Source organism: Cydia pomonella, chromosome 13, assembly GCF_033807575.1.
Source record: "Cydia pomonella isolate Wapato2018A chromosome 13, ilCydPomo1, whole genome shotgun sequence".
NCBI classification, from domain to species: domain Eukaryota; kingdom Metazoa; phylum Arthropoda; class Insecta; order Lepidoptera; family Tortricidae; genus Cydia; species Cydia pomonella.
In genome coordinates this window covers 13,903,495-13,929,833 of record NC_084715.1, presented here as the reverse complement: position 1 = coordinate 13,929,833, position 26,339 = coordinate 13,903,495, and the positions used below count along the sequence as shown (strand labels likewise).

The 26,339-nt window shown below is 36.9% G+C and overlaps 2 protein-coding genes across 3 annotated transcripts in view; one reads left to right on the top strand and one right to left on the bottom strand.

Annotated features, from left to right (window-relative positions):
* Positions 1–26,339, bottom strand: part of LOC133524279 (dual oxidase) — a 75,361-nt gene that overhangs the window by 12,681 nt on the left and 36,341 nt on the right. Inside the window, exons 3-13 of one of the 2 annotated variants that reach the window (XM_061860186.1) lie at positions 18,004–18,075; positions 9,723–9,884; positions 8,923–9,110; positions 4,511–4,594; positions 3,911–4,025; positions 3,461–3,627; positions 2,814–3,050; positions 2,280–2,476; positions 1,781–1,914; positions 1,398–1,512; positions 778–979 (exon numbers count right to left, since the gene is read on the bottom strand). In XM_061860186.1, the coding sequence (XP_061716170.1) occupies positions 778–979; positions 1,398–1,512; positions 1,781–1,914; positions 2,280–2,476; positions 2,814–3,050; positions 3,461–3,627; positions 3,911–4,025; positions 4,511–4,594; positions 8,923–9,110; positions 9,723–9,884; positions 18,004–18,075 (1,673 nt within the window). Of the gene's footprint in view, positions 1–777; positions 980–1,397; positions 1,513–1,780; positions 1,915–2,279; positions 2,477–2,813; positions 3,051–3,460; positions 3,628–3,910; positions 4,026–4,510; positions 4,595–8,922; positions 9,111–9,722; positions 9,885–18,003; positions 18,076–26,339 lie in introns of those variants that run through there. The other variant, XM_061860187.1, reaches the window with a different exon arrangement.
* The window catches only part of LOC133524282 (transcription factor 15-like), a 60,062-nt gene continuing 43,778 nt past the window's right edge, over positions 10,056–26,339 (top strand). The window contains exon 1 of the mRNA XM_061860197.1: positions 10,056–10,807. Coding sequence (XP_061716181.1) covers positions 10,797–10,807 — 11 coding nt within the window. The 5' untranslated portion in view covers positions 10,056–10,796. The remainder of the gene's footprint in view (positions 10,808–26,339) is intronic.

Below are 26,339 nucleotides of genomic sequence, written 5' to 3'. Positions count from 1 at the left end.
TCTCAATAAGGCGAAATCCTCGTTAACACGAAATAAAATGCTATTGACTTTCCTTCAAAACCCAAAATCTCTCTATAACTCGAAATATTAAACCTCATTAACACGAAGTAACTAAAGTTTCCCTTCACGACTATTCAGTACAATTATTACCTCTATAGCTCGAAATATGAAATTGGACCCCTACAACTTGAAAATATAGGCGTTTTATTTTACCACCTCTATACCAAGTTATTTACTAACGAACCTCTGTAATTCGAAAAAGACAATAAGACTGTAGGTACTTTATGCGTTTGTATAATTAGCTCTCTAACACGAATTTTTCATGCGTTTAAGTCTCTTTAAGAAGAACCTATAAGAACCTCCCTAAGTCGATGACCTCTATAAGGCAAAACCTCGTTAACGTGAAGTTTTGGGCTTTTCGCTTGAGATTCGTGCTTTAGAGGTTCCACTGTATATTCCGGAATCCGGACCCGAGTTCATTGGTATAATTGGTTAAATAAAAACAAATTTTACCAGTTACTCTACTATTATGTTTCTTTATACCACATCGGTGGTAGACAATCATACGGCTCGTTTGATGGTACGCGGTCACCGTAGTCTATTGATTAACGCCTGCAACTCTAGGGATGTGTTGATAGGGGCGCGTAATCTGTATGTTCCATGGAAGGAAACATGCACTCTGTAATTCTATAAAACCATGAAGGCGTAAATTTGAAAGTATAGTTTTACTGCAAATAAGTTAAGTTGGTGGTAAGTATTTTCGTAGTGAGTAAATACCTCGAAATAATCGTAGCCTCTGAGGTACTTGCAGGGCGCGAGTTTTGACGCATTGAGTTGGTAAGGCTGCGGGCACGGATCACCAGCGTTCCAGTGAAACACGTCTCGTTGGATGTCATGCGGCCCCACCGCGGTGCTGTTCACTATGATGTCCCATAGGGTGATATGTCGGAGCTCGTCTATCTCGTCTTGTGTGAATATTCTGGGACATAAGGTATAGTTAAAAAAAACGCACTGACTTATTCGATTGCACTTTAGATTAGATTCTTTTTCTTTGCGTAATTTATTACGTGTTACTTTTTCCGTGGTATATCCTAGTTTATACATAAACTAAATTTATTTTCTTTCATGTCATAATTTCAGTCAGAAAAAGTAAAATAACCTACTTATTGATTGACTAAAATCAGACGTACAGGCCAATTCCAACGTACACTGATAAGATCAGATCAGAATAATATTTGAATAATGTTATTTAGTTATCGTGCCTCTCGCCCGCGCCAATAAATGTACGCAGCAGTAGGAGCAAAATGCACGATAACTGAATTACATCAGTTAGAGTCATTCTAATATCAGTGTACGTCCGAATTTGCCTGTTAGTCAACTCTAAAATTGAAGCTTACCCATTTTGATCGTTTTCGAACCAGAATCTGTCGGCGTCTCGAATTCTTGTGAATTGATCGATGATTATTGCTCTGAATAATTCACCAGGATGTCCAGATGACTCTAACATTCCTCCTGTGAGAATAAGCATAATTGCATGGATTAGCGTATACTCTTTTTGAAGAGATCTCTTAAAGCAATAATATCTTCGTAGTTACTAATGATCTGCATTTTGCTAGTGTGTCACTTTCACGAATGAATAAGTCACTTTACACCACATACTAATTATACAGTAGGTCGTAAGCTCGTACGTACACACATTTTCCATCATTGTACGGTTTTTGTGCCTGTACGGGTTTTGTGGGTTGCGTCAAGAGATTTCTGCAACTGGATTGTACATTACCTATATAGACGTCAATGTTATCAAGGCGACCTTCGTAAACTTGAATCAGTCGCTGGAGGAGTTCAGGGTTTTGTTCAAATAACTCGGGGTTAATCTCATTGAACGTCTTCACTTTCTTCAAACCAAAGTATTCCCTGCAAACAGAAACAATAATACGTATAACAGGTACACTTGTTCTTTTTTTATTTTTATATTCATAAAAAAGTGGATATGCTTAAATAAGGAATAAGGATATGCTTAGGTTGCGAACTTAGAGACCTGTCGAAGTTTCCCCAAAGCTCTATGAGGGACATGGTTGACAATTCACATGTCATATTCCGTTAATTTCGGGCACTTCTTGGTAATGTTAGTTACGGGATATAATTAAACTGGCTGCTTGTTTTTTTTTCCATTGTGGCTTATAAAACAGACTAAGATATCTTTTAACAGCTTGTGACAAGTCAATGTAGTCCAAGAGAGTGTTGACCCTGATATCGTGATGATTTATTATTGACTGTACCTGGCGGTATTGTAGTCCGGAAGCCCGTTGTCCCGGCCTCGCATGATGTTGAGCGCGCCGAGATCACGTCGCGAGAACTCCATAGGCCCGAACAAGTTGTCGCGAACATCTGAGCAGAGCAGTGCATCTTCACGTTCCGACAACTGCGACGCCATGCCCATCAGCACTTCTTCTATTGGAACTTGCGACATTACGTCCTGAAAACATAACAAGTTATTTTTATAACAATAAGTCTATATCGGTACTAAAATTTATCTAGCAATAATTATTATGTTATATACCTACTTATTTTGCTAATGATTATATTTGAAAGTTTGTGACAAACGAACTGCCACTCATTCGTTTTCTGCTGTGTCCGTTTAAGAGTATAATTTTATCTAACGATGTCATCCCACCAAGTCGGGCGTCGCTCGAAAGCGTCATATTCTCCTGGAGGATGGCTTCTGCGGCAGTTCCTGATACGGAATAGGAAAGTCGGTAAGACCAGCACGTGATCATAATGGAATACCTACTTGCCAAATATTTTGGACTTACGTTGCCATCCCACCAAGTCTGGCACAGTCTGATAGCGTCATGGCCTCCTGGAGCTCGGCTATATCGGCAGTTTCTATCGCGAAGCAGGATGGCTGGCGGGACCAGTGTGTGACCAAAACGAAAGGCCGCCGTAGCGAACGCGTGTGACACGCCCGGAGCCACCTCGGCCCGGTATCCCTTGTATGGTGGAATTGGGACGCCGAGGAAAGCTGGCACGTATTCGTACAGGATAATGGTCTGAAAAATAATATTTTATTTATTAACTGAAACGTTACAATTACGGGGTTATTATATTAGGCAATTATAAATAAATAATTAGATTTAAGCGAATATGTATATACCAACGTTCATGTTATGACAAAATGTAGTCATTGCGATAAGGAATTATACGGCTTTACATACTCATCGATAGCCTGTGGCTGATAAAGCTCGGCAAAAACCAACTCAATCGGAGAAAGGCGAGAGATTTAGAGCAACACAAGAAGGGAGCAGTATATGTACACAATGCAGCGATGCCAATTCTCCTAGCCCGCTGGAAGAGCTGCTCGTCGTCGCTCCAGGCGGGGTGCTGGCGGTAGACGCGCGCTGCGCCCAAGTTGTGCCAACAAAGGAGCAGAATCCTGAATGTCGTCATGGTGATTATTTACCTGTAAACTGGCGATGACAATTCTTCTGGCCCGCTGGAAGAGCTGCTCGTCGCTCCAGTCAGGGTGCTGGCGGTGGACGCGCGCGGCGACCACGTTGTGCCAGCGTAGGAGTAGAATGCCAAACGTTACCATGGCTGGGTTTTGATTTGTTCGAGGATCTCCTAGTACTGGAATATTAAAACAACTCGTAGTAATCCTTTGAATTTAGATTTAGAAGGTAACAAAAGTAGATATCGTGATCTAATATTTAATGATTAATTTATGTTTTGATACCATGGACGCGTTGTTGCAGTTAAACGGCGAATGTAATTCTTGAAGTATTTTTTTTTTGCGCTAATAATTTGTATCCCAATGCGACCCTACAATTGGCCGAAATGCTGCCAACTTAATTCTTATTACCAATTTGGATTGTCACGAATGTTGACCGGTTTTTAATAATATTGGACTTACGAAATAGCCTTTCGGGGCTCAACATTCGCATGTAGTGTGGAACTGGATTGTTGAAGAGCGGCACTCTTTTTGTATTACGTAAAGGCATTCCTCCATCGCTGGCTAAGCTTCCATTCTGTAAATGAAAAAGTAGTTTAGCATAAACGTTTTTGTCCTTTTGCATTCGTAAGGTAAAAGTACTAGTGCTCGACGCTGCACTAGTCACCGACATGGGCACTTTATGTCATAGAAATATAGGTTAAATTTGAACAACGAAGATTTTTCTGTATTCGAACTTAATCTTTGTCACTTTGACATAAAGTGCCCATGTCGAGTACAAGTACAGCAGTACTTCTACCTTACTTGCCTTCCACTCAGAATGCACGATTTTCGCCTAAATGATTAAAATTTTAAAATAGCAATTTTGATGCAAAGGTATGTCGTAAAAAAGGGGAAATAAGTACTTGACCCAAGAAAAAATTATATTTCCAGAACAAAGATTAGGAAGCCGAATGTGACGAAGGCAAAGTAAGTAAACAATAACATAAACTAATAAAAAAACATGTGGTTTTAGGTATGTGTATGAGTACGTAAAGACGCAGGCGTGGCTGCTGGTGGCACCTGAAATGACCTCATTGCATTCACCCACGCCTCGCTCGTGCTGTACACGAAACTGCCGTCGATCCACGACGTTATTTGGTTTATCTGAAACAAAACCCATTGAATCAGTTACAAATGATCGTTAACAAATTAGTCAAAGCTTAGATGCCGGTCATGTATGTTTATATAAAAAGGGAAAAGGAAAACCTCAGCAACCTGAATGACAAATGTTCACAGGAAAATGAAAGAGCCGGTATCTCAAATACAGGGTGCAGTGAAATTAATATTGTCATGACATTATTGAGAAATCTGATTACTCGTCAGTGAAAACGTAATACGTGTTCATAATACAGCAAAAAATATCTAATCTTTGTAAAGTTTGTAAAATTCTATAGATAATTTAAAATGAATGTTAACAATATGTGCCGCTATAGATGAACTGCAGTGTGCAATCGAAACTGACCGTAGAATGTGAACCTCTGCAGTGGTTACATGGCAGACTTTAGTTACGCTTCGTCCGTCTTTCTAGCAGTCTTTGGAGTAACCTATTAAAATATATTTTCACCACACCAGCCGGTAAAGGCACTCTTGATTGTTCAAAAACGAATGAGAAAGTTGAATTGTATCCACATGTGTGGCAAAGAAATCACGTGCAAATTTTTTTTTAAATTTATTTAGAACACAAACAGTCACATATACAAATGGATTTGAAGTACAATGTAGACCACTTAACATACTTAAGAATCATAGACCTGGAGGTTCATTATTTTGAGTTGTTTCCTTTGTTGGCTGGTAAAATTGACTTTTAAATGGTGATTTTGAATAATAAATATTTAATAACGTTCATTTGGATTTGATATGGTTTGGTTTTGTTAGATATGGTTTCACAAAAATTTTGTGTTACACTCGGTGGCAAAATTTGTTTAGTCCTCGTGCCTTAAAACACTCGCAACGCTCAAGGTTCCACTTTTCGAACTCCGAGCTACGCTTGTGGTTCAATTTTGGAATCTTTCTTTTATATCAATATTAGCACAAGATTAGAACATGTACAAGTGTGAATTGAATGCTAACATATGAAAAAACATGTAAGAGATACAAATATCACCACGTAATCATCACAAGGTAAAGAGTGTTAAGATGCCATGAATAAATCATTCGCAATTTATTGCTATATCAAGCCTAGATCTTGCGCAAACTGTAATTACCACAGGTGTAAGGAGATGAGCGGATCTGGGTTAGACTTGATCATTATTGAAGACCTATAAAACAAACAAACAAAACTCACTAGCTAAATTGTTATTATTCCTAGAAACCTCGTATCTCAATACTGCTTCGATACTGGAATGCGAGTTCTGTTTATAGTAGGTATTTGTTACTCGTACTTACAACATTTTGTTGTTGTTGGAGCTATAGGACGATGATTTGACTCCTACGTGTTCACCAATCTAGTCGTTAATAGTTAATTTAATTGCCTAAAGGCTGCAATACGACTTATATCGAGCTTGTGGGTAGTATGAATGAGACCTGCGGTGGTAGCATGGTTGCATTTTTATCGCCTGTAACTATGTCTGTCACTTACGCACTTACATACTTGTTAGAACGTGACTGGCATGATAACAGGCGATAAAAACGCGACCGTACTACCCCTGCTGGATTTAAAAAGTATATCTACCATGATTAAACAGGTCAAAAAATAAATATATTGTAAAACAGTCTGTGTGAACGATCAGCAGATGAGTTGGTTGCTTTTATCTGCAGCTGATTAAGTAAAGATTAATCATCTTATTATTATTATAATGTTGTCATTATATACATATTTATATGCTTACAAGTTAGCACATAGCTATTCAAATAAATTGGTACCCATGACCAAATGTTACACATATTCTAAACTAACGACCCGCACCGGCTACGCACGGATTTACACAAAATCTTAAAAAATACTTACAAAAACCGCATGAAAATCCGTTACGTAGTTTTTGAGTTTATCGCGAACATATAGATACAGATAGACACGGCCAAAGTACCCCACTTTGTTTTATATCTTTTTTAGAGGAGGCAAACGAGCAGACGGATCACCTGATGGTAAGCGATTAAATATATAAATATCGTGTAGTGTAGCATCACTATAGGTATTTTCTGTAAATATTTATCGCCAAAGACCTTAGTAAGTGTGTATGATTGTTATCTGGTGCATTTGCAAGTTAAAGTGCTAATAACAATCCAATGTTTAAAAAACGAAGTGTATTCTAACAGCGTCTAATTTAGAAGATAACGGATTATGGCTTTACGGCACGCTCTAATAACCAGCTGGAAGGGCGAAGAGCTTCTACGCTACGCATATGTTTTAAGGTTATTTTTCTCTTTGCTAACTAAGGGCCTGTTTCACAATGTCCAAGTATAGTAATAGATGGAAATTAACGGCCAGATAAAACTACCTTAGGTTAAAAAGGAGTTTATCTACCAGTTAAGCTTATTTCAAGATTGTAAAACGCCAACGATGACTTTATTCGTCAGATAAGTGGCAAGTAGCTGAAGTAGCTTATTCGGGACTTTACTTGCACATTGTGAAACAGGCTCTAAAGCTTAAAAAAATAACAAAGGTACAGAAGTGAAACTAAATAGTATATAACAGAAGGTCATATCGTGAAAATTTATATAATAATGGAAACTGGTTTTTAAAAACAAGTGGTCTGGTGAAAAAAAAAATAATCAGAAAATTTACATTACAATTACTTTAAGGGCACATCACATACACATTATTTTTGTCGGTAAGCTGAAAAAATAACAGGCCAAGATTCCGCCGCCAGCCGCAAGCGTTGCGATGCGATACCGACAATGGACGGCGATTACCGCAGAATGCTAATTATCCGTGTCATGACTGGTTGCTGACACCTCCGCGGTGCTTCAACTAATTTACGGCGTGTTCGTATGATTTTTTATAAAGATAAGTGGCGTTGGGTTTACAATCCAGATAAAGTTTTTCAGAAAAATGTAGGCATTTCGATATTGTCCGTTAAACTTTGCATTTGACAGTGGCTTTTTTATCATTATTTTTTGTTCATTGTGGTAACGTATATGTTTAAACAGGTTTGAATAAAGGTGTGGAAGCGTGCTAGGCCCATAACCTGTAGGCGTTTGGGCGTAAAGGAAACTATGATAGAAGAGTAATGAAGATATGTATTGTCGGTGAAAATCACTGAATGCATTTTTTTGGTATTTACATAGATGGGAAGTCGAATTGAGTATCAGCATCAGAGCGAAAACAAAAGTTATTCATAGTATTCAAACCTTTCCTTCCACGCGCGTTTAATGCGGCAACCTATCAAATAAGATTCTTGCGTTTACGAAGTACCTATCTGTATTTTTTTTTATATTTTATGGTACATACAATACGGTTCCATGGCTATAACTTGTAGCTAATTAGGTATCAGCTCAACTTAGCCCTTTCTTAGCATCGTAAAGGAAATATTTTAGTAGCATCGATTACTTAGATTATTTTCACACGTAGTTACAGTGACGGTAAAGCTACAGTGTAGTGACGTAACATTTTAAATGTATAATGTTATCGTTTCGAACAAGTAATATCATATTGATAAAACACGAGTTTTGTGGAAGGATTGACATTTTACATTTAACAGATTTAATCGAAACGTATTTAGATATTTTCTAGTAAGACAAAAAGCGATTGCGTTTGATGGACGAATTCCAATAATAAACGTGGTTTATGCAAAAGGTTACGTTAACAATTAACCCCATGCACCCCGCGGGTTGGTCGCTTCAGAAACTCAGAAAGTAGTCTTGGCTTGAGAGATAACTCTTTTATGCAAGTTATTAGCTGTAACCTTTCTCTTCCGTGTTCTTTACCCATCATAATAATGACAATTAAATGTCAGTAAAATTGACTTCTCATACCGGATGACTAAATTAACTGCACGAAAGTTTTGAGTTCATCTTGTACACATGTTTATGCAAATACCAGTATGATGAAAATAAAAACACCATATATGTAATATTTAATTAAAGAAATGTTTAAGATAATGAGTTTATTCATTGACTATACAAACAGTATATTTTCTTTAAAAAGTTTCTTTTGTAATAATTTAACCTAATAATTATATTTATATTGGTAAGAACAAAAAGTTGTATATAGTAGGCATAAATCCATATTATTAGTACAGGACATTAATACACATATTGATAAATATTTATCAGAATTATTACTTTTGGGTTTAATTACGATTTCATCAAGGATGATTTAATAATGATGATTTTTAGTCAAATCGCCCTACAGATACAGCCTAACACAGCCGATCTTTGCCCTCTTTAAATTTCACAGAATGCTCATGAATCCGCCTGAAAGCCAAACATAAGAAGAACGATTCGAGAGAGGGATATCCTACCTACTCAAAGTTATTGTAAGCGAAACTTACTTGTTCTCTAGGACTATTAGGGCTCTGCCCCGTATTCCGGTCGTAAGCGGCACGCAAGAAGGGCATATGTTTGACGCCTTCACAGTCGGGGTCGTACATGTGGTCGCACTTGTCCACGGGGATACGGTGATGCTCGATGGGACATCCTGACTCCGATGCCATCACGATCTCTCCTGTCACGACCTGACCTGTACAATTTTTTTATTACTGTTAGAGCATTAAGTAGGAGGAATTGTAAGGGAGCACTGATATATTCCAATGCCCTGTGACCGTTTCACGGCACGGTGCATACCCTCCCACTTTCGTAGTTTTAAGTTCCCTTATTCTTCGTGTGCGATTGTATATTTATATAACAGCTGGTATGTATGCTCCGCAAATGGTACGAAATTTGCAATAAAAACCTTATTATAATTCTGGTTTAGATACATACATACCTAATATACATTCAAGTTTGCCACCTGCGGCGTTGAATTCTAAATTGAGCAGCAATCAATTAGAGCTCCCGCGATGAATTCCATACTGTCTAAAAACCTACTTGTAATGTATAAGTATCTCGTGACAAAATGTATCTTGACTTATATAACAATTAAAAGGCGGCTAAGAATCAACGCACATGAAATATTTTTACGAGGGAATACAAGTAGTCGCAATTCGAGCTTTGGCATCAATATAGACACAAAATCGTATATGTATATTGAATACAGCGCCTTATCTTATGCCGTCCTTTACGTACTGTAGATAAGATTCGTGGTACTTTAATTGTGGGCAAATAACTATACATATTCAAGAGGACTCTTTACCAAAAAATGCGAGTAATGCAGTTCGGTTGGCCGCTGAAGGTAGGCCATCCTGCCCGCGCATGAAGATCTTGGAGAGCGTGCGGGCGCCGGGCCGGTCGGCGCCCGCCATCATGTACACTCCATCAGCGTACGACGCTGGCGTCTTGCGGATGAGTCGGCTATCTGAGAACAAAACAAAGGAATTGAAAAAGGTATTTGAATTTACTTTAGGACTAGCAGGGGACCTAAACATTAGAGATTGTAACGGGTTAAAGTGACTGCATAGAATACATTTAGGTTCCCAACTTTTTCATGAAAATAGAACGTCTCATTGCGGCCGTGGTAAGGTTTCGAAGTTGCACTTATACGATTCGCATGAGTCGATGAACTTGGAAAATTATACAAATAACGCCCACGAGTTCTAATCCTGGGTAAAGAAATCAGCATTCTAATATTTAAAAAAATGTTATTGGTTCATGGGAGGTATTTATATGCACCGATAAGTGATATCAAAATGGGACCAAATTAACATGAGTGAATTAGAATCGACCTCCTAATAATAAATGGTTCTTTCGTTTTAGTTGAGTTCGAATTCAGTACGGAAAAATCAAATTCTTCGTATCAGTAATGAATGTACCTTATCGACTGCAAAATATCGTAATAGGAGGCATATTGTGTTACAACAGTCTGAAATAGTACATTACGGCTCGTGGCAAGATATCTCGGTACTCGTGAAGTAATGACATTTCCGCACGTGTATCTAACGACGTTTTTAATACAGTTGCGATACAATAAGAAAAATATCAAGTACTTTTTAATGCATGTTCTATCAGACAGAAACAATTGTAAATATAAAATATTATACTATTATTTTATTACCTAAGTATCGTTATTTACGATTATTTGTGTATCGTATATTTAAATTGTATGAAAACAATATCGTATGTTGCCTTTGAAAACTTAAAACATTCCTGCAGTAAGAAAAAAACGCCTCTGCTTTGACAGGCGTTTCGGCAGCTATTCCGTTCCATTCAGACAACTTATCTATTAAGAACGGTTTTTCAATATTCAATATAAAAAAATAAACGTGTTATAATGATGAAAAGGTAAGTAATAAAATATGCTTATATTTATTATTTTTACATTAACAATAGGTTTTTATGTTAATTACGACGTTTAAAGGAAACTAACATAAAACATTAACACTCATCAATAAGTAGTCATGAATTGGAACAAGTGGAAAAATAAAAAAACACTCGTTCGCGAAATCCGCACTTTTCGCACGCTAAACAGCTACGTAAAGTAACACTTTTTGAGCAACTGTATTAAAAAAAATCTCTGTTTGTAGTGCTTATTCCAAGGAAGGATGATTTAAAAATAATATATTATTAGCCAAATTGCCGCAATAACTTGCGTCCCATTCACGGGTATGGTGTAATAATCCACCAATGAAGATATCAGCAATTCTGAACGTCAAGAAGGTAAAAATTGAGCTGAATTATATTAATTATTGTGGTAAATCAAGTTTGAATAAATATGATGTGTATATAAATTGGTATAACTGTAATGATATTGAAGGACGACAAAATTACAAGTCCAAAAACCTGAATATACACTTCGTTGTAACTGGAGCAGAATTGCGAAAGAAGAGAAAATTCCAATCGCCAAACAAGGCAATAATCATTTTGTTATATTCGCTTAACATGTTCATGTCACGTCAAGATTTAAAGTAGTAATTATGAATAAGTCCATGCCAATCTATATTATTACACCTTGAAATGCCTTATGACTATTTATTTACTCGTTATTGCTCACATACGCACAATCATTCTACTGCCTTCTAGTTTTATATTCCTTTAAAATAGTCTCAACTAAGTATTAAGTCAATAGTAAATGCTATATTCTCGGATGAGATGCTATTCTTATAATCCAGGGAATATACCAGGTTCGGTAACAAAAAAACATTCATAGCAATTTACAAATGATTCCACTAACGGTATGTTTATGTTATCTCTTGTAACTCTGTTGTCTATATATCACTTACTGATTACTCGGTATTTTATGGAGGGTCTACCAAGGCACGGCGCGCCGCAAGCGAGTTATGCTTTGCCAATAATTCAGAACCCTCTCACCGGCCGCCTCGCCTGTTTCCCATTTGGCACGGTTATTAGTCACGAAAATACATATAATATTATGGATCCACATCATATTTCACGAAGTATTTGTAAAAAAGTAACAAAAATGCGTTTGTAACACTTACAAAACGCAATGTAGTAAAAATATTATATTAATATTATTCAAAAAAAAAGAAATTATAAAAAATGTGTTCGCTCTCCGATATAACCTGTCCAAACTGGGTCTCATTTCTGCTGACGAGCCTTGAAATACGAGAAGTGCAATAAAAATTCGTTCAGTTGGGATAACATAATATATATAAACGAAATAAATGAAATGAAATATAAAAGATTGATTGGACACGTCTTCCTACTTATATTTCTTGTTAAGACATGAAATAATTTGTATATGTTTCAATTACATTTTACTTACCTACAAGTAAATCACGTCAATCTGCGTTCGTCTTTCCTCACCGCTAACGAGTCGATATGTCTTTATATATTGCCCAGCAAAGATCGGAAAGAATTAAATACGACATGGTAAGTAATTAAATCTGTCTGGTTTAAAAAGAATGTAACTATGAGGGTTTTCCACGAGACACCAAAATGTACCTAAGAGTATTTTAGCACAATAATGTCGACCGACTGTGAATGATTTATAGTTATGGCTGTAGAGCTAATAATTCACAAACGCGTGATTCCATGTCGCAATTTCCAGCCACTAGCATGAGCATCGAATTAGAACCGAGGAGCCTTGCAAGTTTCGGCTCGCAGGTAATGTCTACCTTCATGGATCTCTTCCAAATTATCTGACGATTGAATAGCAGAAATTGCTCACGGCACGAGTAATCACACGGTTCATGTGTGTTTTTGTACGCTGTTAATATATCACACGGCTATTATATTAATGTTTGTCTAATGACGGATTCAATTTGAGGTCGTTGCATCAGTGTGAGGCAATTCGTGCCCTTCTGCGTGGTCATACGAAATGGCACGGGCCGTATATGCTTGTAGATCTCGCATGACCTTTGTTTGAAGCTGATTAGGTTTAGTGTGGCACGTGGCCTACATCGTTGTTAATATGTATAATTGTTACGAAATATTTTGGTGTGGGCGGTCATGGGTTATTTTCCGTCATGTAGCTTAAATACTATCTCTATCGTATGAAAATATCGATACGAAAAAAGCCAAAAATATGAATACACGACTTTCTGGCCCATTTATTAAGGTTGTGTATACATATCTTTGGCACATTTTTTTGTACCGATATTTTCAGACGTGACTGTACATAGAATGGAATAAGATTACGTTTTATCATGCGCCATAATCATATGCAGTTTATCTTTTATCATCCAATTTCATTAAGGTGTAGCGACTTCATGTCCTGCTCCGAACGCAGCTCGCTGAGCACTGAGCGGCTCGTGCGTCCATTGTTATTGGATTGTTATTTTTTATTGGACTAAAATAATGACAAGATAATGGGAACTTCCTTTTCCAAGTAAATGGGAAAAAGGTCAGTAAGGAAGAAGAAGAAGAAAGCGAACTAAAATAAATCTTCCTAAATAGTGAAAAGATTAGAGGTACGAGTAGAAATAATTAATATATTCAAATGGTCCCGGGGTCAAATCCTGGTAAGGGCATTTATTCGTGTGATGAACATGCATATTTGTTCCTGAGTCATGGGTGTTTTGTATGTATTTAAGTATTTATAAATATTTATATATTATATATATCGTTGTCTAAGTACCCTCAACACAAGCCTTATTGAGCTTACTGTAGGACTTAGTCAATTTGTGTAATAATGTCCTATAATATTTATTTATTTATTATTATGCTGATATATGTTGTGGCCGCATTCTCATGTTATGACACATGGTCAAGGCAGTATGTCAAATTATCTCTCAATTTATTGCAGTCACGATATACGAAAATAAAACAATATCAATTATTTAACAAAACTTCAAGCAAGTCGTGGCCCTATGATGATCTATAGCTATTAACAGTCTCGCGTTCGATTTTTCTTTAGTCGCCTGCGGCGCGGCGTGTTGAGTACCTGCACGGATAACTTAGGCACTCAGCACACGGAGTGTAAGCGTACGAGACGCGTAAGCGTATCGTAATACGCGCGTAGAACGAAAGCGCTACGAGCACGAAGAAGTTCAAACAAAACCGCACACGAAGCGTCGTTGTAGCGTAGCGCAATATGAGATTTTTGTCGTCATTACGACTACGACAGGCGTAGCGTAACACAGGCGTAAAAAACAAAACTTCTGACATAATCATAAAGAATCTTCTTCATCTGATGAGAAAGTAAGATAGTCGATACATCCGCCGAAGAAATCTGACGTGAGTGACGCTATGATTTCAAAAATTTCAACAAATGAGATTTCACTTATAAAACGGTTACGCTTGCGCGTCACTTGGTGCCCAGTGTAAATATATTCAATAGCGTGACGTGACGTGCGCGTTTGCGTCTCATTTTGTATGGGATTTTGAGTTTCCAAAACGTCCCGCTTGGCGCGCTGTTTCTAAATTCCAAACAAAATGAGAGTACTAGAGGTTCAGAACTCTACGCGTCTCGTACTTGTAACGTTTTTTACCATACGCTTATATGTTTCTGCTCCGTGTGCTGAGGGCCTTATCCTCCCAAATAAAGTGTGTACCTACATAAGACGAAACCGCTTATGACTTGCGTTGCCGCGCTCAAGTCGCTCAACTACATACTGAAAGTCGTGCTTAAGACATGGAGTCGCGCACGACAACGCAAGTCATGTGTGGTCATAAGTGGTCAGGGGACCTAGCCAAGATACCAATCGTTTGCGCTAATGTCTTTCTATCGCACTAATATGAACGAGTGATAGAGAGACATTAGCGTTTTGTTCGCTACGGCGCAAACGATTGGCATCTTTGCTACCCCTGGCCACACCGGATGTGTATGCAACACGTTTCCCTCTGCATATCCGTTTGTTGTGCACTGGCTTTTACCTCTCGCATACTATAAACTAGTGGTTCTGTGAGCTGTAGACCTCGCGAGTCGCGATATTATTGAGAAGTTTCAACAATGTAAAAACAAAAAAATACTTACTTCGTTGAGGCATTATCAATGCGTACTCAAAATGGTCTTAAGTGCCCAGACCCTAATCGCACTTAAGTCCTTTATGCTACTTTCTACCATTTTAAACATTATCCAAAAGCTAAATGGCAGAAAAAATATATATAACAACTGAACCTGATGCTCACGAGAATCGGTTAAGAATTCCGACTAGTAAAATATTCGGACATGCGAAAGCAGAGTCAAAACAGAGATTCCCGCTAACGCTTCAGTCAACTAAATAATTGAGTATGTCGTGTATTGAACTATTGACTTACTTACATTAAAATTACAAATATTACCAATCTAGGGGCACTACAATACTATTGCAATATAAAATGTACAGGAAGCAACCGAATGGCGGATTTTTGTTAAGGCTTTGCAATGCTTAATATCACGTGGGCGATATCACAAACATGGGTATCGAGATATCAAAAGATTAAGCCATGCAAACACTTGACAAATTAATAAGCGTTTATTTGAGCTTGTTATCTGATGTTAGATCGGCACGAGACCGGTGGAGCAATAGCGAGGGTAATTTGATACAAAAGGTTGCAATCAGGACTGCATTTGACTTTTGTAAAAAAAATAGTTGAATAATACAAGACTGTGTGCAAGGTCGTTCTTGTAAATTATAAAATTAAATACTTAGGTCGAGAAAAAGTAGGTCCAGTGAATATAAACGCGTTGAGATCTTTTCTATCGGAGTTTACATTGTGACCAAACCAATACTGTAACTATAATAGAATCAATCTTTGGTTATGAGTGTGTTCAAAAGTCGCATTCAGTAGGTATGCAACTATTTACGCATACGAGCATATAAGCAGTCAATTCTAGTTGTATTGGGTCATTGTATGTTTATTAATAAAGTAATGAACAGGCTTTTTCATCGGTTTTGTGTTAACTCGCTTTTTTATGGAGTTCTTAACGTGGTAGCTCTCGTCGAGGAATTCCAAAATTTCGATTTCAAGCCAATTGAGGACACGTGCACATAAGTTCGGTAAGCAGTGGAGATTCTATATCATCAAGGCTTCATTGGTGGTCGTTACGTGCGAAACGATGGTTCGTTTTTATATGATTCGTCTTTTTTAACATTATTTATTATCATGATTCATGAACATATGATATCATAAAACTTTATGGATTTAAATATTTTAAATGGCTCGATGAGAACAATGTACACTTTTTTAGCAAAGGTACGAATGCCATTTAATCCACCATTGTCTTTATGGTTGGCCCGTAAAAAACATTAAAAAAACGATATGTATATTCGTTTAAGATTCGATGAGGTTTATGTTGTTAATAGATTCATATTTTTGAGATTAATGAAAAAAAACAACATGACTAGTAATATGTTTAAAATAATAACTATCATCGTGAAATATAACTATTTAAAGGGATTCATTCAACCTGAACCAAACTCTATGGAAAACAAAAAAGTGACCATATGACGGAATTCGTGCAGACAACGGGAGTTGGGTTGTACATAAAAGTGAAACATTATCATCTTAAAATGGGTTTCAGAGGATAAACCTTTTACAGAATTATTTTATTAAAATGTTTAGGCGTTAGACCGGAAAAACGCTAGACTGAAGAATAATGTTTCTATTGCTAAAAATACTGTAAAAAGTCTTTTGAAAGTATTTCACAATACTTAACTACATGGTATAACTAAATGAGAATAATCAGCCGCGCCGGCGTCTTAAACGAGTTGGAAGGTATTGCTATATCGTTTAGCCACAATTCGGTGAAATTCCCATTCCAATAGCACATGATCGTTTTTGGTTTAATAAAATAATTTATCTTCGCTCTACTTTAAGATAATGCCTTAATAATTTATCGCAATACTTGTAGTATGATATTTAATACTATATTAAGGTTAGGTAAGTTTTGTTGAGACTCCCGATCTGTATTGATAACAAACAATATAATATCTGATATCGGGTAACGACTTCAGTAGGTATACAGAATAAACACTTGACTACATCTACGTATGCATATGATATCTTTGATCGTGTATTTCGGTATTAAAAGCACGAATTGTCTGTCTTATATTTGTAATATATCATATTTGAAACAATATCTGATAACCAAGCCTTAACTGTCATTAGCGTTACAAGTTCTATTGATGTATTAATGTTTAAGAGAGATTAAAGCAAGGTTATGTCGATAAATCAAGTCGGTAAGCCCAATCAGACTTGATTAGTTCAAATCAAACAATGACAGCTGACAGTTGAAGTTTGAGAGTCGATGTCGTAATATGATAGCTGTAACATTACGTCGTTTAATTTTTTACATATGAATAAAAACGTGTGAGTTTTTTTATTTAACAAAACTTTATTGATTATTGGTTTAGTAGTTTGCTACGCCTACCTGTAGTTGAGATATTTTGAACCTATTCGTTTCAATATCTATACTAGGTGTCTATTTTTCAATCTTTATTTGACCTGCTTACGCAGGTATAACAATGAATGACTTGACAATAATCCATTATGTATGAAAAAAAATAACTGATTTGAATTGAAACAATACAATTAGGTACTATATTCAAATGCAAACATTGTCAATGATTTGTGGTTTCTTGTCACGCGAAAAAAATGACTTGTTGTTCGCGTGCAATACAGTTTTATGTGAAGAGTTATTTCAACTATAAATATATCAATGTTGTCATGTGGAAGTACATCAAAATGAAACATCTCTTTATTAAATATTTATTAAATATTGGCGAAAAGATGAACTTAAAAGACATATTGAGCCTCCAAAGTAAATGGAACAAGGGCAAACGAATAATAATGATGGTTGGTTCACTCATATGATTAAATTATTTGGTTTTATAAAGTAATTAAGTAATTAATTAATTTTGTAAATACAGTAATAGCCAACCATATACACTGTAAACTTTTTTAAAGTGTTCCCGATATTTCAGCACTGTTCCAAGACTTAACTTAATTGACTTGCTACAAGTTTTAATTTTGGTCTACCCATACACCACAGGTATTTTCCCTCTGTCTCGTTCGCTTTTTGTATAGTATGATAGCTATGCCGTTCGCATATAAATAATAAAAGTGTGTATGTGATTTTCTACAGGTGCACTTACCGACTGAACCCCATTCAGGGTATGCTCTGTTGTTGTACCAGCCATCGTAGCGTTGTTTCTCAAAGTAAACCTCTGAAAAGAAAGATTTTTTTAAAATTAATAACAAATTGAAGTGGTAATGTAACATTTACAATTATGTAAACCAAATGTCTCAAATTAAAAAGGATTTTATTTCCAGAGGTTGCATAGTTGATATGCGGCCTGATTCGATCTTTAAGATACGGCAAATATTAGGGCTAGATACGATACGCCAAATGACGATTCTTCAAACAAAAACATCACTTTTGCCACTGACATACTGACCTAATATTTAACGCCTCTTAAAATTCGAATCAGGCCGATAGTATACTTATGTAAAACTTGCTATGATTAACACAATAATCATAAAGCAATGTCACTATTTGAGAACCTTAACGGTGACAGTGGTGACACTGCTAAATGGTCAAATGGAAATTTATTGCTTCGGCTATGAATCTCTAATATGCAAACAGTAAATGTATTACATTGTAAAGGTTTAAGATCAAAATAATCTTATATGTATATATTCATTTATTCACATAAGTAAGACGCAGCTAATTGGTATTTGAAATAAGCCAATTTCAGAGTAGTAATTAAATAGGTATGATACCTTTACTGCACAAGTTGTCAGTGCGTTTAATACATTTTGCCGCTGCTAATTGGCCAACGTACTTACAAGTTCCTTGATTATCATTGACCATAGCATTCAACTATGTATACATACGAGTATGATCTCTTAAATTGTAGCACTTAAGGGTAATCAGATGCCATACTTATACTGGTTGTTATGGTCGAATACTCGCCTACTATATAATACCAATGACAATCGCAGACAAGTCATGCAAGCGTCGTGGGTCGTGTTTTTGCGGATGGCTGTTCCAGATTTGTGCGATCCGATCGAGGCCTTGCTCTGTCCGCTCTAACCGAGATGCATCGCTAATAAGCCGCTTGTTACGCACTCGAGAATTCAGGTATGCATATGACTAACAATAAAAATGCTGTGGCATGTATGTGACTGAGAGGTGAAATCAAACACAAGTGCTTACTCGCGAGCGTCTGTATTGTAACTACCTCAATGTACATCGTCAACTTATGTATATCTATATCTTACACTACTACACACACCTCATCTGGGGGGTTGTTGAGAAAAAAAAATTGATGTAAATTAATTTTTTTTTATATAAAACTATGTATACACTATCAAACATTTTGTTTTATTTAAAGAAATCTAAACATATCGATAGTACAACAAAACACAATTATGAAATATGTTTACAAAAAGTCAAACTATTAATGTTAACACAACATGACAAAAAAAAAAGAGCAGTGACACATGAGTCACTGGTTAAAAATCTTAGTCCTATTTTTATGAACAAGATCGATCTTACCATCTATCTCTAACTTAACATTTACTCCATCGTCCTCAATCACTTTAAAAGGTCCTTTAAAAAGATTATCAATTTTTTTTCCAGTTTCTGACTTAATCAAAACTAGATCATCTTTTTTATAAGTCACTGAGTTAGATAACTTATCATAATATTGTTTTCGTAATTCCTTAGATTTTAACAAATTTTCCTTGGCATCCTTATGAGCTATTTGTAGTCTGTATTTTAATTCTAGAGCATAATTATTGGGATTATACATTGGTTGTACAGTTTTAATCAGATTACTAGGGATTTGACATTTCTTTCCGAAAACCAATTCAAATGGGGTATACTTTGTAATTGAATGTACTGTTGTATTGTATGCAAAGCACCAGAACGGTAGCCAATCGCTCCATGTGTCCGGGTGACCATCGCACTGAATTCTCATAAAAGCGGCTAAATGTTTGTGCATATTTTCCAAAGCACCTATCGATTGGTGGTGATAAGCGGTCGAATTAATCTTATTTATTTTTAGTAACTTACAAACTTCTTCCATAGTGGATGACATAAACTCGGTACCTCGGTCCGTTGATATCATACCTGGAATACCGTATCTTAATATAAAATTACTAACAAGAGTTTTTGCTACGCTAATCGCATCCTTGCGTTGCAATGGGTAAGCTTCAATGTATTTCGTTAGCTCGCATTGCAACGTTAGGATGTACTTATTACCTTCCGTATCGGTGTCTAGCGGTCCAAGCAAGTCGAGGTATATTTTCTCGAATGCTGACGACGCTGTTGTCGTGATAACCATAGGTTGTCGTATATTTTTAGAGTACTTTGTTACTTGACATTTACTGCATTTTTTCACGAAGTCTCTGACGTCACTCTCTAAAGTTGACCAATAATATTTAGACTTGATGTTACTAACCATTCGGCGAACGCCGGCATGTCCGCTGGTTGGTAGTAAATGATAGTCGTTAATGATAACTCGTCTCTCGTCTTTGTCATCTATTCGGATTATATTTCCTAGGATTTTTATTCGCGGTCCGGACCAGTCTTTCATCGTTTTTATTTCATTTAACAATGTTTTTATAAATAACGCGTTTTTATCATTTTTTATCATACATAACTCGTCTATATTTATATTTCTACAGAAATCACTCAACATATTCACAAATACGGCTCGCGTGAAATGAGACATATAGTTAAGGTTTATGTAGAGACGTTTTTTATCCCTTGCGTACGCGAAACAATCTTTTTCTCTAGTTATTAACTTATTTTTTCTTAATTTTCTTAACTCGTGTTCTGATTCAAACAACATTTCTATTGAGTCATTAGGTTTTCTTAATATTTCCGCAATTCTCGGCTGATCAGACCTTGAATTCTCGGGTATACTAAGATCTCCTACACTCTCGTCACACAACTCCTCCTCTTGCCTCAACTTTTTACTCTGTTTCCTTGTCAAAACTGTAACTTGTTCGCTCATACTTTTTAATTCGTCGGACGAAATTGAAATTCTACTTAACGCGTCTGCCACTACGTTCGAACTTCCTTTTATATATACTATTTTATAGTCATATTCCTCTAATTGCAATCTAAATTTAATTAATCTACTTGACGGATGCTGCATGCATGCTGAAAAGGTATAAGAGTGGTCTGTGGTCCGTCATTATTGTGAACTGTTTTCCAAATAAATAAGGTCTAAAATAGCGTACACTCCAGACGATTGCTTAAAGCTCCTTTTGAATGACAGGGTAATTTAACTCGGCTTTATTCAAGGGTCTACTAGCATAAGCTATAGGTCTCTGATCTTTGTTACATAGTACCGAACCGATTGACCTTGAGGATGCATCTGTTTTCAAAATGTACTCATTTTCTGATGAAAAATCTGGGTATTGTAAGATAGGGGGAGTAATGAGTTTCTCTTTTAATTTATTAAACGAATTTTGGCATTCCTCTGTCCATTGAAATGGTATATTTTTCCTACATAATTTGTTCAATGGTAATGTTATTTCTGCGAAATTTGGAATAAATTTCCTATAGTAGTTGCAAAAGGCTACGAATCTCCTAACTTCATCACTGTTTGTTGGTGTTGGGTAATTCTCTAAAACTTTAGTTTTTTGCGGATCTGGTAACACGCCTTCCGCTGATACTACATGCCCTAAATAAAGTAGTTGTTTTTTCAGAAAATCACATTTTTGTGGGTTTACTCTCAAGTTGACCTTACGTAATCTTTCTAATACGTCGATTAAGTTTCTATTGTGTTGGTCCATGTTTCTGCCGAAAACAACTAGATCGTCCATGTAAATAAAACACTTTTCATATGAAAGTCCTGACATTGCTATTGACATTACCCGGGAAAATGCACTGGCACTGATTTTGAGGCCGATTGGGAGCCTTTTCATACGGAATTGACCTTGACCTGATGAAAACGAAGTTATATTCCTACTGTCTTCGTCCAATGCTGTTTGATAATAAGACTGCTGTAAATCAAGATGGCTAAAATATATTGCACCTGACAGAGAATCTAAAATATCGGTAATATTTGGCAGTGGAAATTTATCGTCCTGGATAACATTGTTTACTTTTCGGTAGTCGATGACTAAACGCCATTTCTTTGTATTGTTGTCAGACTTTTTCGGTACTAATAGTATCGGACTATTCCAATCGCTTTTAGATTCTTCAATTATATCGTCTTTAATCATTTGATCGACTTGCCTATTAACCTCCGATTTCATTGACGCTGGCAACCTATACGGTTTCGTATATATGGGTTTCGTGTCCGGTTTCACAGTGATACTTTGGGTCGATACATTCGTAGTTCCTAATTTATCCCCGTCTAAATAAAAAACATCGGCGTATTTGGCACATATTGACTCTATAAGTTTTCTGTCTTCGTCATTTAAATGATTTAACTTCAAAGACGACAATAACCTTTTAACCCTTTCTACTCCGTTGTCGCATTTTTGAAAGTTGCAAATGTTATAATCACTCAAATTATCTAAAGTAGGTTCAAAAATAGGTAATTTTATGTTTTCGTCACTTGTATTTAAAATTCGCACTGGTATTCTACTTTGCTTAACTCTACTTATACTTCCCGCCAAAAATACATTTTCGGCCAATTTTTCGGAGTTTATAACGTAATCCTTTCCTAAATCGAATGATTTTACTTTAATTAAATGTATAGACTCACTTCTCGCTGGCAAAGATAAACAAGTTTCGTTTTCATTACTTCTTTGTATTCGTAACACACACCTTTGATTTCCATAATGCAAAGTAAGCTCGTCCTTTGTTAAGTCTATGATCGCATTATAAGTTCGCATGAAGTCTAAACCAAGTACTCCGTCCGCATGACACGGCATATCCTGATCTTGCAAAACGTGAAACCTATGCCTAATCTGTATCGTATTTCCGTCATGTAAAGTCACGTCCGCCACTTGTTTACTAGTAATACTGCCACCTACTCCTGATATAATAGTACCCTTCTCATATATCTGCGATTCTGTGGGAACGTTACTTTGTTGTAAAATTGATATACTTGCGCCATTGTCAATCATAAGAATAAGATTTTTTCCACCTACAGTAAAATTTACATAGTCTAATCCGTCACATATAGTTAAAACTTTATGCTCGAAAAAACTGAACTCTGTCTGTCTCGTTACTTGTCGAACTGTGGGGGGTCTGCGGCTCGTGTGTATATGTATACACGTTTCCGCGGTGTCCACGACTCCTGCGAGTACTGGGATGTCCCCTAAAATTCGTACGTTGTCCACGGCCCCTGTGAAAATTATTACTAGGTACAGTACCTCTATTAGTGGGATAGCGTGGTATCCATGGGCTGTGGTAGGCTCTGGCTCGATTGGGTTGGTAGCTGGTGGGCCCGCGCCCACGCCAGCCGTAGCGCTGTGGCTGCTGGAAACCTCTTCTGTAGCCGTAGTTCATGTTCATGACTACTGGCTCGGGCTGGGGTCGCGCCAGCTCCTCGTCTTGGGCAGCTCTGACAGCTTCTTTTAATTCTGTGTATTCTCGGGCTGCTAAAATGGTACTAAGACGGCGGTTCCTCAAACCGTCCGTGAATTTCTTTATAGCTAAGGACTCGTTGATTGGTCTAAGGACATCGCGCGCCTCGGGCTTCCCGTCGGCTTGCGCTATCGTTAGGCCAATGAACAACTCCTCGATCTTATCACCATATTGAGTAATAGACATATCGCGCTGTGTTATGTTATTTAATTGTTCAAGTAAAGAGACTGCGGATTTCTTCGGCAACAAATATTTTTGTAGATCAGTCACTAAATCGACAACAGTTTCATAACTCGATTTAAGTTTTAGTTGCGCAATTTTATTAATTCTCGTTTTAAGGACAAATGAAATTAGTATTTTTTTCTCGCAACTTTCGTTCAATATACTGTCTAGCATTTCAATACCGGAGATCATTTTTTCCACGGTCTCCTCCTTGCCGTCCAAAATAGGTATTAAGCTGTTCGCTTCTTTTATTTCGAATTTTTTCTCCATTTTAATTGGTTTTTCGGTTACACACTCTAAGACTTTATATTGTAAAATTTTACTATAAGCTTTATCTATTTTTTCACATAATAATTCTAAAATATATCACTCCTCGGGCTCAGACGGATCATCTAAATTAACAGAAGTGATTAAAGATCGGTAGTCCTCATATATCAACTGTGCATTGTCAATTTTTTCCTGACCTTGTTTTAGTTGCCTTCTAGCCTCGCCTAATTTTCGAAGGTATATGCGTATATTTTCTAACTTATTATATATAGTCTGTAATTCTAAATTCATACCCTTAACATTTCCGACGCTTTTCACTCCCGACACTTTCACTTCACACACACACTATACGTAGAACGCCGCGCTTTCATCCACCGCTTATGCGCCTTCCTCCTCGTCGTCCTTGGCCGGAACTGACTTCCTCATGGACAGCCTAGCTTGCAATCGTGCCCAAACTTCTCTCCTGACTTCTTTGTGTATGTATTTTTGCTGTGCCTTCTTGAAAAACTTGTACAGGACGCAGCAACCGATGAGGGCGAGTACGACGAAAAGAACGCTTATAAGGATGTTATTGACCTTTGTGTGATGCTCGCTCGTGCCCGTCGCATCATTCGATCCAACCGCATTCTGGGTGATCACAACCTCTTTCTCCTCCTGTTTGCTGTATCCTTGCCCCATCACGCCTGAGTTACTGTATTTTTTCTACACGAAAATTGTCCGTAATCGTATGAATAGTCTGCAGTACTGTCGCTTACGCAGCCCATATTGTAATAATCACGCTAACACTGAGGCGGCGAAAACGCTGACACTAACATCGTGCGGCCCGGCGGAGCCCGCGCTCGAGGTCACGGTCGCCATGTGGCATGTATGTGACTGAGAGGTGAAATCAAACACAAGTGCTTACTCGCGAGCGTCTGTATTGTAACTACCTCAATGTACATCGTCAACTTATGTATATCTATATCTTACACTACTACACACACCTCAATGCCATCGAGCTCCGTATAAAGGTTATACAGACTGTAACCTATGTTGCTCCGAGTAATCGGCGATAAAAAAATTGCGGGTGTGGAGTTGCGGCTTCTTCCACACTCATTCTGTTTAGACTATTTTTTTCTTAATTATTATGACATAACCAAAGATTTCTTCTATATAGGCATTTGTCGAACGAGTGAGCGGAGCGAAGCGAAGTTCTTAAATGCATCTTAGAACGCAACTTGCTAGGGGCACATCCCGGCATTTCGAAGTTTTTTTATAATAAATATTCGCTGTATTGGGTACGGTCTTGGTTGCTCAGATGGCAGAGCACTGTAGATACTAGCGATCCAGTGATCGTGGGTTTAAGTCCCACAATTACATACATACAATTTTCTTAACTATTAGATGTACAAGCTTAGAAATTGAAAAATTCACTGTCTTGAGCTTGTACACCTAATAGTTAAGAAAATTGTATCTTATCTTAACATCTAGTATTAAAACTCGACTTGTAACGTTCCTATTGTTTTTCCTTCCATATAATTTAAATATTTAATACATATTTTACTGTACTTAAGTACGCCATAAATCATTTTTATCGTGACAAATTTTCAATTATAGAATTGTGAATAAATGTATGTAATTACTTGAAAAACGATGTCCTATAGTTGTGCGCGGCTATCATTTACATCAGGATATTGCATTCCGGACACCGTTGTGTTATTCCTAGTATCAAATTTCTTATGAGCTTTAAGAAACAACCGGGTCTGAATGCCTTATAAAAAAATTATATATACCTATGTTTGTATTTACCTGCCATTTAAAAACCGAAACATAATATACAACGTTTATTTTAAAATAGTTGAAAAACTTCATTGTGTATGCCTTTTTGTGTTTTTAGATGAACTGAAGATCACAAGCATAACATTTATATGGTACCCATACTTGCGCGTTATAGTATCTGCGCAGGTTAGAACTGTCGTAACTTTTATACGGGTGCGTAACGGTCCATATAACAACTTTTGATATATTTTTAGTCGATATAACGATTAAGTGACATAATGCACTTTTGCTATAACAATACATGGTATATTCTTAGAGAGTCTAACTATCGTCAAGTATAATGAACTTGTAATATAACAACTTCTAATCTAACATTAACAGCGTATAACGTATGTAATATAATTATGTTCGACATAACGCCCAGTTGGCATAATGTAGTACTGGTATAATTTGTAATATTTACTACTATTATAACAACCTACGTATTCGAACTTAAGGCAGGTCTCAGTTAGGTACGACGCTGAGCGAAGCGAGGAGGAGTGTTAGGCAGAACTACGACCCCACAGCGCGCGAGCCGAGCGAGCGAAGCGAGCGTGCCGCGGTAGCGGCCGGCGAAGCGCCAGAACCGACTTTTTTATTACTTTACTTTTTTTAGGAACTCAACTTATTTTTATGCATTTGTAT